The sequence below is a fragment of the Taeniopygia guttata genome, chromosome 1A (assembly GCF_048771995.1).
Source record: "Taeniopygia guttata chromosome 1A, bTaeGut7.mat, whole genome shotgun sequence".
NCBI classification, from domain to species: domain Eukaryota; kingdom Metazoa; phylum Chordata; class Aves; order Passeriformes; family Estrildidae; genus Taeniopygia; species Taeniopygia guttata.
The window spans coordinates 51,922,217-51,939,549 of record NC_133025.1 but is presented as its reverse complement, the minus strand read 5'-3'; the positions used below and the strand labels follow the sequence as shown (position 1 = coordinate 51,939,549).

The 17,333-nt window shown below is 41.2% G+C and overlaps 1 protein-coding gene across 1 annotated transcript; it reads right to left on the bottom strand.

Annotated features, from left to right (window-relative positions):
• Positions 1-306: 306 nt before the first annotated feature.
• BPIFC (BPI fold containing family C) lies at positions 307-11,642 on the bottom strand. Its single transcript, XM_072923975.1, is given in 13 exon segments — positions 307-803; positions 2,459-2,535; positions 3,304-3,367; positions 4,182-4,224; positions 4,813-4,880; positions 5,404-5,542; positions 5,544-5,572; positions 6,853-6,906; positions 7,510-7,622; positions 7,625-7,706; positions 9,618-9,709; positions 10,622-10,682; positions 11,532-11,642. Coding segments are annotated over 13 exon segments (954 nt in total). The 3' UTR covers positions 307-782.
• Between the last annotated feature and the right edge of the window lie 5,691 nt (positions 11,643-17,333).

The window sequence follows — 17,333 nt, the reverse complement described above, 5'->3', positions numbered from 1 at the left end:
AGAGGTTAGGATAACATACCCAGAGGAAGTAAGAAAAGTGCCTAACCTTCAATTCAGACAAAGACGTCAGAGAATTAGCTTTAGAGGACTTAACGAAAAACACTGAAGGAGTTCAATGTATCTAGCCTGGCTAAACAGCACAAAACAGGCACAAGGATTTGAAGAGTCACAGGGAGAGATGGAGAGTAGTAGTGCCATTGGCTCAGGTCCTGTTCTGCATCTTATGTTAAGGCACTGCAAAGATTTTAGTTCCCATTGTAACTGTGGCAGTTGTCAGTCTGACAGTTCCACAGTTCTGGAGAGGGCTCACTCCCTACTTCATGCATGGGGTGCAGAAGGGAAGTGTTTAAGCTTGTTACAGTAGAAACATATTAGCAGCTGTATCTGCCCTAGCAGCATTTTGACAATGTACTTTCCCTAATTTTAAGAGATTGCAGAATCCTTCTGGAAGCGTGTAGACAAAATTGTATTTCAAAAGAATCATTAATCTCAAAGACACTTTTGCATCAGTTAAACTATAGAATAAATGAATGTCAGGCATGTGTTACATGTTCTCTTTTGGGTCTTCTTGTTACCATTACACCAGCTAATCATTTAATCAACTTTTTTTTTTATTCCTAGCACCCCCTCTTGCCCCCTACCAGGACAGGGGTTGTCAGAGCTCAAGTTAAACATTTCAGCAGAACTGGACGGTGTTTAGTCTTCAGAGTCACATCATTGACTTGATTTGAAGTTCATTCTTAACAAGTGGCCTCTCTTCTCCTTTAATGTTTGTAGTGGCATCAGTCAAAATCAACACATCCCTGCGGGGAGAACAGTCATGGACATACTATGAATTAAAATGAGCATTTTATTTTGGGGTTTCTTATTTTCAAATTGATCCTAGTGTTTAAGGTCCAAAAATCTACTGAGAAGAGCTGAGCCTTGGCAGTAACAAGTTTTATTCAACTCTGTCCTTTGAACTTTGCAAAAGGGATCCATCTTTTCCTGGGTGCTATCCCTTTGTACTATGTCAGTGACAGAAGGGAATCTAAAGATCATACAGCCTACTCAGGAAGGTTCATCTGAGCCTTGAGGCAACTAGGCAAGCATCACAAGGTGGGATTATTTTTTACCTAATTTGCCCCATTTAAGAATTAGCCATATAATCTAAACTTGTCCTTAAAGCTTCCCCTTCTGCCAGCACATACAGAGCAATGAGCCTGCAGAGAGCAGTTCATCACAGTCATAAATCACAGAATGGGTGGGGTTGGAAGTGACTTTAAAGACCATCCAGTTCCAACCCCCCTGCCATGGGCAGGGACACCTTCCACAAGATCAGGTAGCTCAAAGCACCATCCAGCCTGTCTTTGAAAAGTAAGAATTGTTTTTCTTCTTATTGACCACAGCCATCAGACTGGGACTGGAAGTGGAAACTCCAAAACTAGAGCCTAGCCTCTAACCTTTAAATGGGAATCTTACTCATTTTGGTAGGGCATAGCAATTCTGTGTTGTCTCTCATTCCTTGTTACTGATGAGGAGACTGGTTAGAGAACGTGATGGGGGAATGGGCACTGCAGAATCACTAAAATCCTTCATTCACTATTAGTCTGTAAGACTCTTGGCAATGGGTGCCACTGAAAGCAGTCTCCGAGCAATTATAGCTTGTAGTGAACCAGGTATGTGGGAGGCAAAGAACAATTTAAAACCACCTTTGCATTTCATTTCCTGAGTTGTGTTTTGTGCTTAACCGCTAACAAAGATTTAGGAGGCTCTGCAAAGAAAAACTTAAAAAAAAAAAAACAACAAACAAACAAAAAACAAACAAACTTTGAGAAGTTGTTAAACAAGTAGAGAAATGCAGAAGATTTACTCATTTTCTGGGCATTAATTTGTCAGCAATGCCTTTGTACTGACTGGTTACCTAGCAACATTCTGTATGCTCAAACTAAGGGCTAGTTTTGGAGAAGGATAACCAGAAGGCAAAAAAATATTTTCTGACAGTTCTCACTAACTACTTTTGACTACTAGCCTCAGCCATTATCAGCAGTTATTAATAAAATCCGGGCATCCTATGTGCACAAAACTGAATTATCCTCCCTCTCATATTCCAAGTATTCAACAAGACTGTGAGATAGCAGTAACTCTAATTTGATGTGATTGGCCAAACTTGAACAATATGTCAAACCTGTTGTTACACTGAATTAAAACTTGCAAGGCTGAAAAAATTGTACATTTGATCACTTCATAGTTATATATTCAGTTCTAACTTTTCCTCTCAAAGAAATATACATTTGTTTCTAATAGAATTTTACCATTATTAGAGATCTCATTTTAAACACATTTTTACTAGTTAAGTAGATCAAATACAGCAAATTTCTGGCACTATAGAAGGTGAATAAATACCTTGTAAAAAAAAAAGGTAAAATAGAGATAACCTTTCATAAAGGAAAATCTTTCATAAGTATCAAAATCTCACCTGTACAATTGTAATGTGAGGTCTTGTCAAGGTAACATTGGCCAGATTGGGAAGAGGGAATCCTTTTGACAGTTTAGCTTTAAAAAAGAGACAAACAATGATTTAGGTATGCATTAGAAAGATAATAAACACTTGCCCTTCAACAACAACGTTTATCCAGAGACTTGTAGGTAATTTATAACAATTAGCCTCTTAGTTTTCACAAGCAAGCCTGGAAGGTTGCTAAGATGCTCATTTACCAATAGGAAAAAAGAATTACAAGTGCTTCTCTCTTGGCAGAGTGTTGCAGCCAAACCAAGGATTTTGTGTTCAACACATTACATACTGAGTAATTTGTCCCTAATGATCCCTGAGGGATTGTTAATACAGCTCTACCATCATTAGAACCTGTTCCCATTTGTATCCATTAGCTGAAGAAGATGATGTTCATCCCAGTATAGGGCTGACACAAAGCTGTATCTCCCTCCAGGGCCTCAAATAAGATTTATGAGAGGCAAAAGCTCTGTTCTGGTCTAATAAAAAGGAATATATTTCACATATAGTGGTCTCAAGCAGGTGTGCAGATGAGATATTTTGTTTTTCTCCCTGATGCATCAGGACCACCTAGACTGAGATGAAGGCAGATGAATTTTTACTTTCCTAGTAATTTTTGCACTTTTTGCAGAACAGTGAGAGGGAGCACTTACACCCCTACAATCTTTGCCTTCCACGGCTTACTGGCTGATGGTCATTTTCCATTCCAAGTTAATGGGAGCTGACAACTTAATCAGAAAGTCAGTAGAAGTTCCTAGAATAACCCATTCTGCTGGAAGCTTTTTAGCTGATACTTTGAAATACAGCCTTACCATTAGCTGATGGAATTACTTCAGTCTGTAAAATGTAAGATAGGATGTTCTCCAGAAGCAAGACCTGCCACAGACAAGAAAACTGAGTTAGCCATCATTTCCTGATGGTGGTAGAGTGTCGTTCCCTAATCCTGGGTGGAGTTAGTAGGCTCTTAGTCAACTTCCAGTTCTCTTTTGGCTTCAACGAGTCATAAGCTCAAGTGAACTTCAGATCTTAAGGTTTTGGAATGATGCAAAGGAAGTGAGATGCAAAATGCAAATGCATTTCATTATCGTTGGCCAACATTTTAATTTAAAACAGTCTATTTGCTTTATTTACGAGATCATTTATCACCAATAGGAAAGCAGGACCAGAACAGTTCTAATCCTTTCTCCTCAGCTACTCAGAACGGATTGATTATACTGAGAATGAAATGACTCTCTGTGGGGACAGGGTTTTCCCCTGCAAGGCTACAACTGCACTATTTTGGGCATCTGAGGGAAATATCTTGACTCTCCATCCTTGCCAGAATTCTGAGCGCCTTGAGGAGCACCCACAGAGTGCCTGTGCCTCAGCCATCCCTGTGACCCTTGGATGGAGCTCTGCTCTGCTGCTACAGTCAGCTCGGCTCTGTTTCACCCTGATGATTCCAGAGATCTCTGCTAGCTGCAGCCGGGGCAACTACAGAATGTCTCATTTGCACAGCACTAGCTTACCCCAAAGAGTTCACTTTTAAGTCCAGAATGGAGAGGTGGCTGCCAGAAGACAGGAAGAGAGATGCTTGGGAATGAAGCTAAATGATTTAGAAATACAGATAAAATTTAGCTGCTTACTCTTTAGCCTTGATATCACTGATATTCTTGGTGTGCATTTTCTATATGCTTCAACTACCACTTACCTGAAAAGAGCCAACATTGGAGTGGGCTGGGGAGAACTGGATCCTGAAGGAGAGAAGTGAAACAAGAAGAGTCACTAAGAAAGGATAAACACAGTTATTCTAATAATGTACACTCATTGCTGTAGACCTTAAGAAGCATCTGTAAATAGATTTTCTTTAAGCACTTTCACACACTGCATACTGCTATAGGGAGAAAGATGTGGTTTTCTTGGAGCATTGCTGAGCATCCATGCAAGAGTGTGCTAGAAGGGCTGCAGCCAGCAATTTGAGTGCCACCTGGAAACTGAAGAGGGAAACTCTCAGATGATTTATGGTCATCAAAACCGCCCTGCATGCTTAGTTTATCTAGCTCAGAGGGGAGAGTAGATGTAAAAAGAAAGGAAGTCCTGTTAGACCACTTCCCTGCAGTAGTCCACTAGTGAGAAGTCCCTTGGGACCATTGTACTTGTTAGAGAGAAGCTTCCTACCTCCTCTAAACTGTGCAAGTGCCACCAGATTAAGAGAAACTAATGCAGGTGAATTTACCAGCAAAAGAAATTTACAGTTATCTGGTTATATATCTAAACTACTAATATTGGGATTGCTAACATTGTTTTCCAAAGGAAATCTTTTTCATCCCAGGTTGGATTACCTGTTCAAACATAGCAAGCCCATCAATTTCTGATCAAATATGTTCAGAGAAAGGCTGGTATTGGCTGCCTGCAGAATAAAGAAACCATGGATTACCAGACATAAAAACCCCAGGATCCTCCCTGTGAATTAGTCACTAATACATAAATATCATCTTTCCAGTAATGCATGGAAGCTGTTTTAGGTAACTGCAGGTTTCTCATTGCAAGGCTACACACAGTAAATGTCTGTTGATTTGGATGGCACTGAAAAGAGCTGAAATGGGGGGTAATGAGATGTCATTAATCAAAGTCATGAACAAGATGCCAAGAGGCATGACTCATACTTGCAGAACTGTCATTCCAGAGAATAAAACCTTGCTTAATCAGAGCCTCTATATGTTGGGATTTTTGTCCATCTGTAAAAAAATGTTCTTTGCCGTAGAAGTGTCATATAGGTTAGTTGAGGTCATGCCTACACCTGTGACTAAGGGGAATCTGCATGTTTATGTACGAGAAATTTGGCTTTTTTTTTGTTTCTTGTGCAGAGTTTTAAAAGGAAGGAAGAAAGATATTTAACCCTAAGTTAAATGTCAGCTTCTTTGTGCACTTACTATCTTCAGTGTGAACAGAGACTGGGTGGTTGAGTCTGGCAGAATGGCCAACACCTCCACGGAGTCCTGAATCTTTACTGTGACAGAATCCTGCTGTAAGCTGATGATAGGAATTTCAGTAGACATTAGCTTCAACATCTGGGTAGGGTGCAACTGAACATTTAGATACCTGTAAGATTCAAGGACAAAGAAAATGAAAAAACATTTTTCTCATAGAGTGGATCAGAATACTGCATTTTCTCACTTTTGAAGCAATAATTTTGAAGTATTTCCTTATGATGAGGTTAAGGATAGCTGCTAACATAAGATTCTTTCAAGTAAGCAGGAGATAAAGGAAATAAAGGAATGCAGTGAAAAGTTCCTTCCATTTGAGGAATACATTTTTTTTCATATTATTTCAAGAGAAATTAAACGCTTGAAATTAAATGAACAGAGGATATAAATGGACTCCGAATGTGGTATTTAGTCACACAATAAAAGAACTCAGGGGTCATTCACTTTGAAATTCACCCATCTCAGGAGATGGGTTCCTCCTCTGAACTGTCCTCAGAGGAACCTCACTCTGCTCATTGCCTGAAGAGTGAATATACACATATAAAAATATATAACACAGTTCAATGTTCAAAACAGAGGGGGATGGAATATTCACATTAATGCTCATGGCATTTTAGGGAGAACATTTTACATGACTACCCTTGGAGAATTCTTATATTTCTGAGGAAGAAACTTAATAACATCTGGGAAACAAACAAGAACATGAAGTACTTTGAACTATTAGTCTGACTTTACCCATCCTCAGCATTATAGCCTAGGGGTTCTTCTGCTCATTTTTGGTTTCTCACCGTGTCTCAGAAGGCTGGTGGAAGCATGCTCATATTCTCTGTCCTGTTATATTCATCTCCTTCACCTAAAATAAATGGAAATCCTGTGCATCTGCCTTGTCTGTTCCATAGGATGTAATGTTTCCTGACCATCTGTTAGCTAATTTTCCTGCACATGGTCTCTTCCTAGGTTTTCTGCTCATCAGCCACAGGCCAGCAGCAAAGTAAAGAGAATTATGCTGGTTTGGGGAAGAGAAAGGCCATTTTTCTTTTCTGAGACTGCTCTTAGATGTCTCTCAAAGCAGAACTCATGACTGGAAGCTTTCTCCTGCATGGAGCTGATTTTACGTAGGAACAGCTGTGGCTTGGGCACAGTGCCTGGAGAAAAGATTGATGTGCAAGGTTATGGGCCAAGACTGTGTTTGGTATCAGTGCAAGTCATTCAACTCATCACGGGGTGGGAAGTGACAAGGTCCATCTGCTCTGCTGTTACAAGGTGCACATGTGCCCACTTCTCCAGTGCAGGAGCCCCTGGTCCTATAAGCATTTGGCATACACCAGTAGTGAGGTGTCTTGACAGCCACACTGGGTGGCTTCCCTTAGACTTTGTGCAAGTAATGATACTCACCTCAGGGATGATACTGCTAAGTATCTCTGTGTTTATATTAAAATAGCTGCAAGTCTGAAGGAAAAAATAAAAGACAAAACAAATGAGTTACCAGATTTGACCTTCATGGAAAGCTTTTCTCTAAATGCATTATTACAGTCACTTCAATGAATCTTTGATTTTTTTTGCCTCTCAGAAATATTCTCAGTACACTTGAAGCAGCTTCCCATTAATACATGCCACGAATAATCCTTCAGAAAGCAAATTCTTAATGTCATTATAGTTTGGGCTTCAGTCTCCAATGCTGCGCTTTGACATATGCTGTGCTTACAAGGCCCCTGTAGTACTTTCATTCTAAGAAGATCCCTTAGAAAACAGCCACTGAGGCTGCAAAATTCTCCAGAGTTGATCCCTTGTCCCTGTTAAAGAAGTCTGTGCCTCAGGTCGACAAACCGCTTATGATTTGTAACAACGTTGGCAGTATTTGGTTCTTGGCTCAGTGGAACTTGGCATGCCTGGCTGTGGCCTGAAGCATCTATATAGAGCATAAGGGAAAGAGAATAACAATACCCTGGTATTTATAATCTACTGTCTCAGGACTCTACAGACCAACTGAGAGCTTTCTATGGCCACATAATGACATCTGGCAGGTCAAAGCCCTAACTGAGCCATTCTGACCCCATTCTTCTGTGTCCTGCTCAGCTCCTCTGCAATGATCATGTTGAAGGCCCCTGTGGTGTAGTAAGCAAATGGGGAGGTCTGAAAGAAATACTCACAGAAGGCAAGGTACACATGGAGTCCCTTTGGTCTGGGGTTGTGAAGGAAGCTGCCACATAGGAAGAGTCAGTATAGTTTCCATCTGGGAAGACTATGCCCTAAAAGTTATTGTCAGAGATAAAAAAAAAAAAAAAACAAAAAAAAAAAAAAAAAAAAAAACAAAAAAACCTAACAACAGAGTCAAAACATAACTTTACCATGACTGCAGACAATGAATGCTACTTTCCTTGACTTTGCCCCAGCTATTCATTTGGTATATAAATGAATATGAAGGCTTTGTAGTAGTGTATGAAGGCTTGGTGCTGTCAAGCAGGTGATGAAGGCAAGTTCCAGCATTTGGACATGATGAGGCCCAAGATTTGTCTTTTGTGATACAGGTCACCTACCGAGGACAGTTTGCCACCTCAGATTGCTCTCTAAATTAATGATCTAAATATTGCATAAAGAACGTGACTAGTGGTCCTTCTTTTTGGAAAACCTTACTTTCTTCTTTCCTTATCTCCAGGAATTTAAATCTGAGAACTGCTGCTTAAAAACTAACCAATGGCCTCGATTACAAAATTGATCTGTAAAACCAGAGGTCTTTCTTGGTTGAAATCAGCACTGTATTCTGCACAGAATCAAGTTGATAACTTGTGCAGACACAAGGCTTATTAGAGAGGAAAGTTGTGTCACACAGACCTAAAATGCCTATGTTGTATTCTGCATTACCCACCGTATTGGCCAAGCCTTGCAAATCTAATACTTCCAAATGCATCCAGATGATACAAAAAAGTAAAACTGACAGAAAGTGATGAAGACATTTAAAGGTTAAAGTTTTTTATGTCCATTTTATTAGTTCTGTCTCTGTTTCATCTCAAATGTATTTTGTCTCTCTTTATTTTCTCATCTAGCTCTGATGTTCCTGCTGCCTTTTAAGGACTATCAAAATGCTTACAAAGTGCTGAATCACAGTTGGTGACCTCTCCAATCAATCCTCACTTGCTGGATTTACCAGTCTTTGTATATTTCCCCACTTATATTGGACAGTAACTCTTGGAACAGACATGATTTTACATCTTTAGTCTGACTCAAGTCCCTGCTTAAAATCTAGCTGCTGCAATAATCAGAAGAGTTTGACAGCAGTTGCAGGGCTGGTGTGCTAAGACCAGTGTCTACCACACAAGCAGACACTAAATTTTTGTTCCTTTTTGTTTTCACCTCTCTTATTTCCCTATTGTCCTTTTTTTTTTACTACTTAATTTATAGGATCTTTGTGACAAGACTATCTTTTCATTTGGCCTTTGTACAGCACCAAGCACAAGGCAGCTTAAACTTAATTAAGGATCTCAGACACTATAATAATGACCACTATCCTCAATCAAATCACCTTATGCAGAATAACAGTGAAGTCATTTCAGAATCAGGAACTAGTCAGATTTTAGTTTCAGTACATAAAGAGATTTTTTTTCTTAATTTGAAATAAACTCTCAAGTCCTCAGACTCAGCAGCATTCCTTGGGCTCCCATGTTTTTGAAAGAGTCTTCTGTCTTCCCATTGAAGAAGCTAGGGGATTAATACTTGCTCTGATATTATTGCTCTTTCTTCACCTCTCTCATCTGACATCAGACACATCTAGTTAGTCACATGTATAAAAATATTACTCTGACTGAATAATGAAGTCCCAGCTATTAATCAACAGTGAGAGAAAGATGAGGTTTAATAACTTTTTTCTTTCCTTTCCCTTTCTCTTTTCTTCTATCTTGCTTAGTGAACTTTAACTGCTGTCTACATTTTACAACCAACTCAACAGCAGTTTAAAGAAAAGGATGTGGCTTTTAAATAATTCATTTCACAACAGTATTGTTACAAATTATGACTGTAACAAATGCAATAATGCTTTGAAATGTCTGTCTTCCAAGATAGTTAGCCTTTAGGTTCAGAGTAACAATCACAGTCATCTTATAAATGCGTCTCATAGAATAATGGACCCCACAGCAATGTAGGCAAACAGCACTACAGGCAAGTACCTTTAAGTCCAGGTCAATGAATGGTTGGAATACTGCTGGCAAGCCACTTAAGGAGTAGTCTACTTCAACCAAATCATCAATCTGCTTTGCAGCTGTAAGGGTGGTAGATAAGACACAGAATATTACAAAAAAACACAGAAATAATTTTATGTATGCTTAAAACTAAGTCAGTTTCTGAAAGAGAATGTCACAAATGATTCCAGAGAATAGGGAAAAACACAACCAGGGACCTCCTAACATGCATTCTGACCTAAGATTTGATATTTCTATTAAGACTTTCTGTAAAGCGCCTTCTCTAGTTTGTCTATTGTTTTCTCATTGTGTAAAGTAAGTTTGGTCTAACCCAAAAAAGGAGATGGCCATATCATTGCCTCAGGGCATAAGGAGGTGTTGGGATTTCTTGTCAACAGTTTTAAGAGCATCCCAAGTACCTGTAACTTACAAGTACAGGAGGGTGCCTGATCTGCTTAGATACCTGTGTTTTGCACATGGTATCTGACCAGCACTTGGGGTGCCTTAAATGCATGCAAATCTAACCCAAAGTGGTTCAAGTGAGAAGGTTTTTGCAAAGGAGCTTTTTCATTTTGTCCCTGGCAAGTCTGATAAATAGGCAAGTAAAACTTAATTTCCAGGCAGGCTAGGAGAACAGGCTTCAGCTTGTAAAGTGCTGTGTGTGCAGGAGGACTTTGAGCATGGTACGGGAAAACTGCCTCAGCATCAGCACTGTGTGACCTCAAAGTGGCATTTCTCACAACAGAAGGGCACATTGCCACATTTGCAAGTAGAGAATTGCTACCAAGTCCTTGGCTCTTAGAAACACATATTTTTTGCTCAAGTAACCCAGCCTTTATTTAACTGTGGTTCTGTATGCAAGGGAGCAGATGGAGCAGAGGGATTCATATCACTCCTGGAGAAATTGCTAAGCAGCTAATGTTAAGGAAACGGCAGAATTCCACTGATCGGAAGAGAGAAAACAGAAGGAAAAGGTACCACTAATGACTCACCATTCAGGGATCAGAGGTCTCCATCTATCAACTGGACCCCAGCTCTGCTGTTGGGACATGACTACAGTAACAGCACTCTCAAGTTATGGCCTGAGTATCATGGCTGTATAAGCACCTCTTCCATGTCAGATCTTTCTGCTGCATGACGCACATTGCAGCATTTGTTTATCAAAACACCTAATCTGGCTTCTCTTCAGCTAACTGGATCCCCAGTGTTTCTGCTTGGTGCAGTGTAAGCATGTTGTATTTCACAGCTGCTAAAAAAAAGAGGGAAGTTTCCAGAGGCAGCCTGGTGGGGGTGACAGAACCACAGCCTTAAATAGTGCAAGGACAAATCTTATACTTGTGTGGCAGGAGAGATCTCAGAATCATGGAGTCATTTAGGTTGGAAAAGACCCTTAAGATCAGCGAGTCCAACTGTAAATCCCTGGACAGAATGACAGCCATCTCAAGCTCCGTTTCCTCTCAGTGGCCCTGGGAGGCTGTCACCAGAACTACTCAGCGCTTTGCTACGATGAAGCTGAAATGTCATACTATCCGTGGATATACTATAATTTCTCTCTGTGTCACTCAGTAGATGTTTTTTCTGCCTGGCATAAAAATGACCCAAGCCCCAGGATGCCCATATGTACACAGGCAGGGATTTATTCTGCATTGGAATGGAAAAATAACTGCATTTTCCATCCCTACTGCTGCCTTGGTTGAATGTATCTGTGTCAGTATCTTGGCTATGAACCTGTCACTTTATCTGGAATCATTTCTGCCTGGCAAAATGATGACTGTGCTGATCAGACCAGAATAGGACTATTACAGGATTATTTTTCTAATTCTTCCTTTGCCAAGTTCACAGCACTGACTTGTGAATGTTATCCTCCTTACACCCCTCCCCTACACAATGTGAAAGGCTTACATTAGTGACCAAGCTCCTGTGAATGGGTTTCTTCAGATACTTGATAAAGAAGTTATCCAGGAAGTTAGAGGGAAGGAAGAAGGCAATTAATGGGTCAAGTACTATGGTCATTAAGAGGAGATCAGATATTTCTGCAGATCATGAATTTAATGGCCTCTTAGTATGATATTCTAGTACACATGGGAGCTTTTTGAAATGTAAAAACCGTCAGAGAGACACCATTTAAAAAATGATAATTTCAACACTATGGATCTCAGCCTGGGTTAATTAATATTTATGAAAAATGGATTTATTCATAGGACCGCCATCTTATATGTACAAAATAGTCTCTGCATTAGGAACTTCCAAAACAAGTAAAAACTAACAAAAGTTTGTTTGATGCCAAAACTTTGTTCCCTTTTAGGAAAGGAAATGAAATCTTGTGAAACAGAAAAGAAAGTCTCCTAAAGACTCTGGAAAGGAGATATGATCAAGTGAAATGTGATTGAGAAAACAAAAAAGGAAAATTGGGAAATGCAGTGACCACAAGAAAATGGTCTGGGAGCAAATGATCTGCAGTGGAAAGGAGCAAAAGATGCCAAAACTAATCTCAGAGATACTGCAAAATCAGGGAGGACAAGAGACCACTGAGGGGAAGATATGAGTGAAATTGTGTATTTACTGAAAAAAAAAAAACCAAAAACCTTCACCAAAGTGAAATCTATCAAAAGGCATGGGATGCCATGAAGTGCAGGGCTATGGACCAAAGTTGCCAAACTGATCCCCATTGAAATCATAAGATTTTGTTTCCTTTCCTGAAAGGTAGAATTGGGCAGGCTTCAGCAGGGTGAACCCTTGTGCATCACCAGAGTGTAACAGGGAAAGACAGATGAAAGGTAGGATCACCTTCTCTCTGGAGACAGCCTGAGAGAACAGGGGTTTTTTAGTCTAGAGAAGAAAGGCTCCAGGAAGACCTTAGAGTGCCTTCCAGGTCTTAAAGGCAACAACCAGAAAGCTGGAGATGGAATTTTTACAGGGTTTGTAGTGATAAGACAAACAGGAATGTATCTTCAGATTGACAGAGGGGAGGTTCAGATGAAACATTAAGCAGAAATTCTTCATTGTAAGGATAGTGATGCTCTGGAACAGGTTTCCCAGAGAAGCTGTGGATGTCTCATCCCTGAAGTGTTCAAGGCCAGGTTGCATGAGCCTTTGGGCACTCTGTTCAACTGAAAGGTGCCCCTGCCCATAATAGGGGAGTTAGAACAAGATGATATTTAGGATCTCTTCCAATACAAACCATTCTATAATACAATCAGATTTTAATAATGAATTTCAGTTTTTATGTTTGGAAAGAGGCTGAGGACAACCCAGAGGCTTGGACCAGGTGGCCACCCAGTGTGCCCACTACAACTATTTGATCCCAGTGATTTGTCACAGCACTTCAAATCAATTTTCTAAGCTTGATTAGCAGCAGCATGATTTATTTTGTGTCGAATGTGATACACAAGCACCATCTAGAGGTTATAAAGGAGATGATAACTGTAGTTGACTACAGCAACAGCTGACAGCTGTATTATAGGAGGAAAAAGTTTTAAGGTTCCCCATGACTCAAATAGTGCTGCTGAAGTGGCATTAACCCCTAGGGTTAATAGTTATAACAATTATTCTGACTTTTGTTGCCTCTGGGATTTGCATATTTTTGCCTGGCTCTTCTTGCTTTCCTTTCCCTCTCCCCCTTTCTTGATGATAGCAAGAGGATGAAGGGGAATAAAGAAGAACCAATTAAACCAGAAAAATGCATCACCTGAATTTCAAAAGAAAAGACTGAAAACTCCATGCAGTCAGGACTGTTCTTTAAATGGGGAAATCTTTAGAAGAAAATAACTGCTGATTACCCAGCAGTTTCAGGTATGTTTCTGATACAGAGCATTAGAGAGAAATAAGAGGACTCTCTTGTACTGCATCACTTGGCTGATGAGGATTAAATCTGCTTCACTGTACTGTAGACCCTGCAGCATGAAAACAGATCAGTTTCATTCTGAGATCTTGTCTTCTCATATTCTATATGTATGGGTTCCTACCCACCCTATTACTGTGACAATGGAGTGATTATCAATAGGAACACCATTGGGAGCTATGAAAGTTCCTAAATGTTTGTCTTTAAGATTATTGTTTTAAAGGTTGCAATATTTTATCTGAGTGTTTGGGGAGGGAAGGGTTGCTACAAGAAGCCTGGCAGTTTCCCTATTGGGAAACACATCTAAAATTAGCTCTGATACTGCTTGGTTGTTTTATAAAAGCCATGAAATTGTTGGTGCCTGAGGAGGAGAAAGATGACATCCTGCAGAAGTAATGCCTGCACCCTATGTGTGAAGCTCCACAACATGAGTTGGGCTGATCCAGAATGATGGTTCAGCACTGGGAAGGAAGCTGGGAAGGATAGCTGGATTTTGCAGGATGACCCAGGTCTTTCTGACACCTCACACTGAATTGGCCAGGGCTGGAGCCAGCTTGTAATGTTGGTGAAAGTGCAGTAGCTCTCCAGATCCCAGCCTCAGACAGGAAAACAATTCCCTTCCTCATGAAACACCACTGCTGCTACTGCAAGCCTCTTCCCCTGGGAAACCACCCTCATCCTAATGAGGAGGGGGCAGTTCCTGGGAAGGAGAACAGGAGCCCAGAAGGTGCATGGGCACTTTCCTCCCTTCCTGAGCTGTTAGTCATTTGTTCCCCAGTATCCATGTACAGAGAAAGGACAGAGGAGCAAGAGAGAGGAGGGATGATGCAAAGCAGAGCAGCTCTGGGTTACTCACAATTGCTGAGTGTGGGCACAGGGAAGGAGAAGCCTATCCTGCCTGAAACTCCATGCTGTGAATGGCAGCTGGATGCTCCTTATCAGGAGCTAGAATGAGCTGCTGCAGCAAAAGCTGAAACCACTCACTTGCAAAATGTGAGTTGGTGGCTTCTTTGAAGAGCTACAGGTGTACAGGGAGATTAAGAAGAAATCTGATTTCCTTTTCTTTGTGAAATTGCCTGGTTTGAGGGAGACAAAAGTGGGTAACTATTGATGGACTTTCACTTAAGAGTATTACACTGCTCTCACAGTCAAGTGGAAAACACCTCTTTCTCTAAAAAAAATGGGTGTATTTTGTGAGTATGTAGAAAATGAAGAAATTGGCTGGTGTAGTGCTCAAAAGAATTTCCTTCCCTCAAACTGTGGACTTCCATCCACCTCTGCTGCTGTGCTGGAAGTAGAAGCAGGTGACTTACCTGGCTGCAGAGGACTTGGTGGGCAGGGGCTGTTCAGATGGCTGTTGGGACAGCCAACTGCCCAGATAACGAGAGAAATTCTGTATTATGCCAATATATCCTTGTCCTGTCATTAAACTACATGGGACAGCATGGTCCCTATATGTTTGGGACTGTCTAACAAGCCTGGCTAGCAAATATACATCTTTCCTGCATTGCCCAGGTCCCTCTCCACCTACTTAATTGAATCATTGCTGGTTCAGTTTCTTTCTGGCTTTGTTCCCTTCTGTTCATGTCATTTTCTGTTTGCCTCAGTCTTAATCCTCATTGCACCACAGAGACTCTAAGAAAACTCTGGCAAGCTCTGACTGAGCAGGGCAGCCATGTAAAAGTCTTGCACACACTTGGTCTTGATTGCTGTCCAGCAGAGGCTCTCAGCTGCCAGCAGATTCCACTGTGGTAGAGATAGCTAAGAAAAGCAATTATATGACAAATTTTCAACCCAGCTCAAACTTCTGCATCTGCTGGAAAATAGCTAGAGCAGAAGTGTTCACAAACCAAAACTGTGAGTGGAAACCATTGCTTTGAAATGACTCTGGTTTCCTGTAACCCTGACTCTCGTAAAACCAGAGAAGTCTGACCTGTGGCAGCTGTACAGACTCGAGGCACTGCATGGAGCCAAAGAAATACTTTTTGAGTAGCTCTATGGCTCCCAGATCCCTCACGTTAGGATTCAACACAGCCGGTTACACTCCAGGTGGTGAGGTGCTGTTGTCTCCTGGTCCAGGAGATGGCCTTGCCTGTGAGATAACTCAGCAATGCTTAAAAAATCTAAATAGCTGAGCAAAACCATCCTCCAATGCCACTCTGTGTCCTTCTCAAGCTTCAGCACAGCTGTTCTGGAGATCTAGGCTAAAAGCACACCCTCAATTGAGTGCATGTAACATTACTGGATCTGCTTCCAGCTTTCCGCGTGTGATTGATTTCCCATGTACTGCTAAAAATACCAATATTCTCTTTATAAAGAGAGCCTTTCTGACCCATAGGGGACAGGAGGCATCTTTAAAGCACAGTGAAGTTGGACTGTGCCTTCCAGGTTTGGACAACTGGGTGGTATCAGGGCTGTCTTCTTGCGTGGCCATGATCTACACAGACATGTTATGCTCAGACCATTCATGCCTAACTTCAAAAAGATTTTGGGGGCTTCCTCTGCTACACTGGGAACTGAAAGGGCAATGCTTAGCTCTTTTTCCTGTTTAATTGCAATGGCTTCCCATGAACTGTGCAAGTAGGACCTGTTCTGGGCTTAGGAAGAGGAATAATAAATGACGAAAGTGCAAAACTAGCAAGCAAACGGACAGTGGTACACAATGGTTTGGAGAATCATGTACCAGCAATGAAGGAAAACTTCCCACCACATCTCAGTAAATGGTACTGCCAGTAATTTTAGGTTCTTTAAGCATTCTTCAAGCAATAATGTTCATTTTAGTCAGATAGGATGGCTCCAAACCACTGTTTCATGCATCCAGGACTTGGAAAACTCTGTAGAAAGAGTTCCTTCCATGGCAGCCACTGTGGGCGGTGGGTGCAGCATGAAGGGCTCCCAGCCTCTGTGTGCTGCCCAGGGAACATTGCCTGGCATCAGCATATCCTGAGTCAGACTTAAAATATGAAACAAATGGTTTGAATTCTCCCTCAGAGAGTTGCTGTTCTATGCGGGTGCCAGCGGCAGCATTTCAGCCATTCTTGGCAGCCAACTCACTGCCAAAACAGAGACACTCTCTCCCCGCACACCACAGGTGGGTGTTTTGGGGAAGCCTGGGGGGAACCTCACTGTTTGTGGTTTGGGCTGTGGGGGGAGTGCAGGTGGGTCCACACCAGCAGTGGCAAAACACGTGCTGTGGTGACCACCAGCAAATCAAGCTTAAGTGATCTCTGTTACTTGCCATGTTCAAAGTTGTAACAAGGTGACAACACAGGTACAGACGTACCATAGTGGGATTCGAGACACATGTTTTCCCTTCCTTTTTGTTTGTTTGTTTGTTTGTTTGTCTGTTTGTTTGTTGTTGGTTTTTTTTTAGGGGGGGGAGGTTTGGTTTTTTTTTTTTCCCCCTAAACTTAGAGAATTTATATGCATAGTTCTGGCTTTTACACGGAAAATACCAACTTTCTTGAATTGATGCGTACATGTGGCAATAGGGTGTCGGAACTCAAAATGTCCCTCAGATATTTTCAGAGGTTCCAGGCCTTGGTCGAAAGCATTTTAGACCCTGGCAAGCAGCTGAAAACAGCTGTGATCTTGAGTTTGAACCATGGAATGAATTACCAACTTTGAAGGTGGAACAAGCGGTCACAGAGAGTTAGATGGTATAGTAAAAGTAGTCACAAATTAGAGGGAAAAATTTTTTAGTATTGTACAAGGGGGTTTTAGTACCTGTACAGGGGGGTTTTACTTTGTACATGGGGGTCAGGAGTTCTAAGATGGAGGAAAGTGGGCCTGATCCTGTTCTTCCTCCTTCTTCTTCCTTACCTCCATGTTCTTGGTGATGTTGGCATTTTTCTATTGGTTTG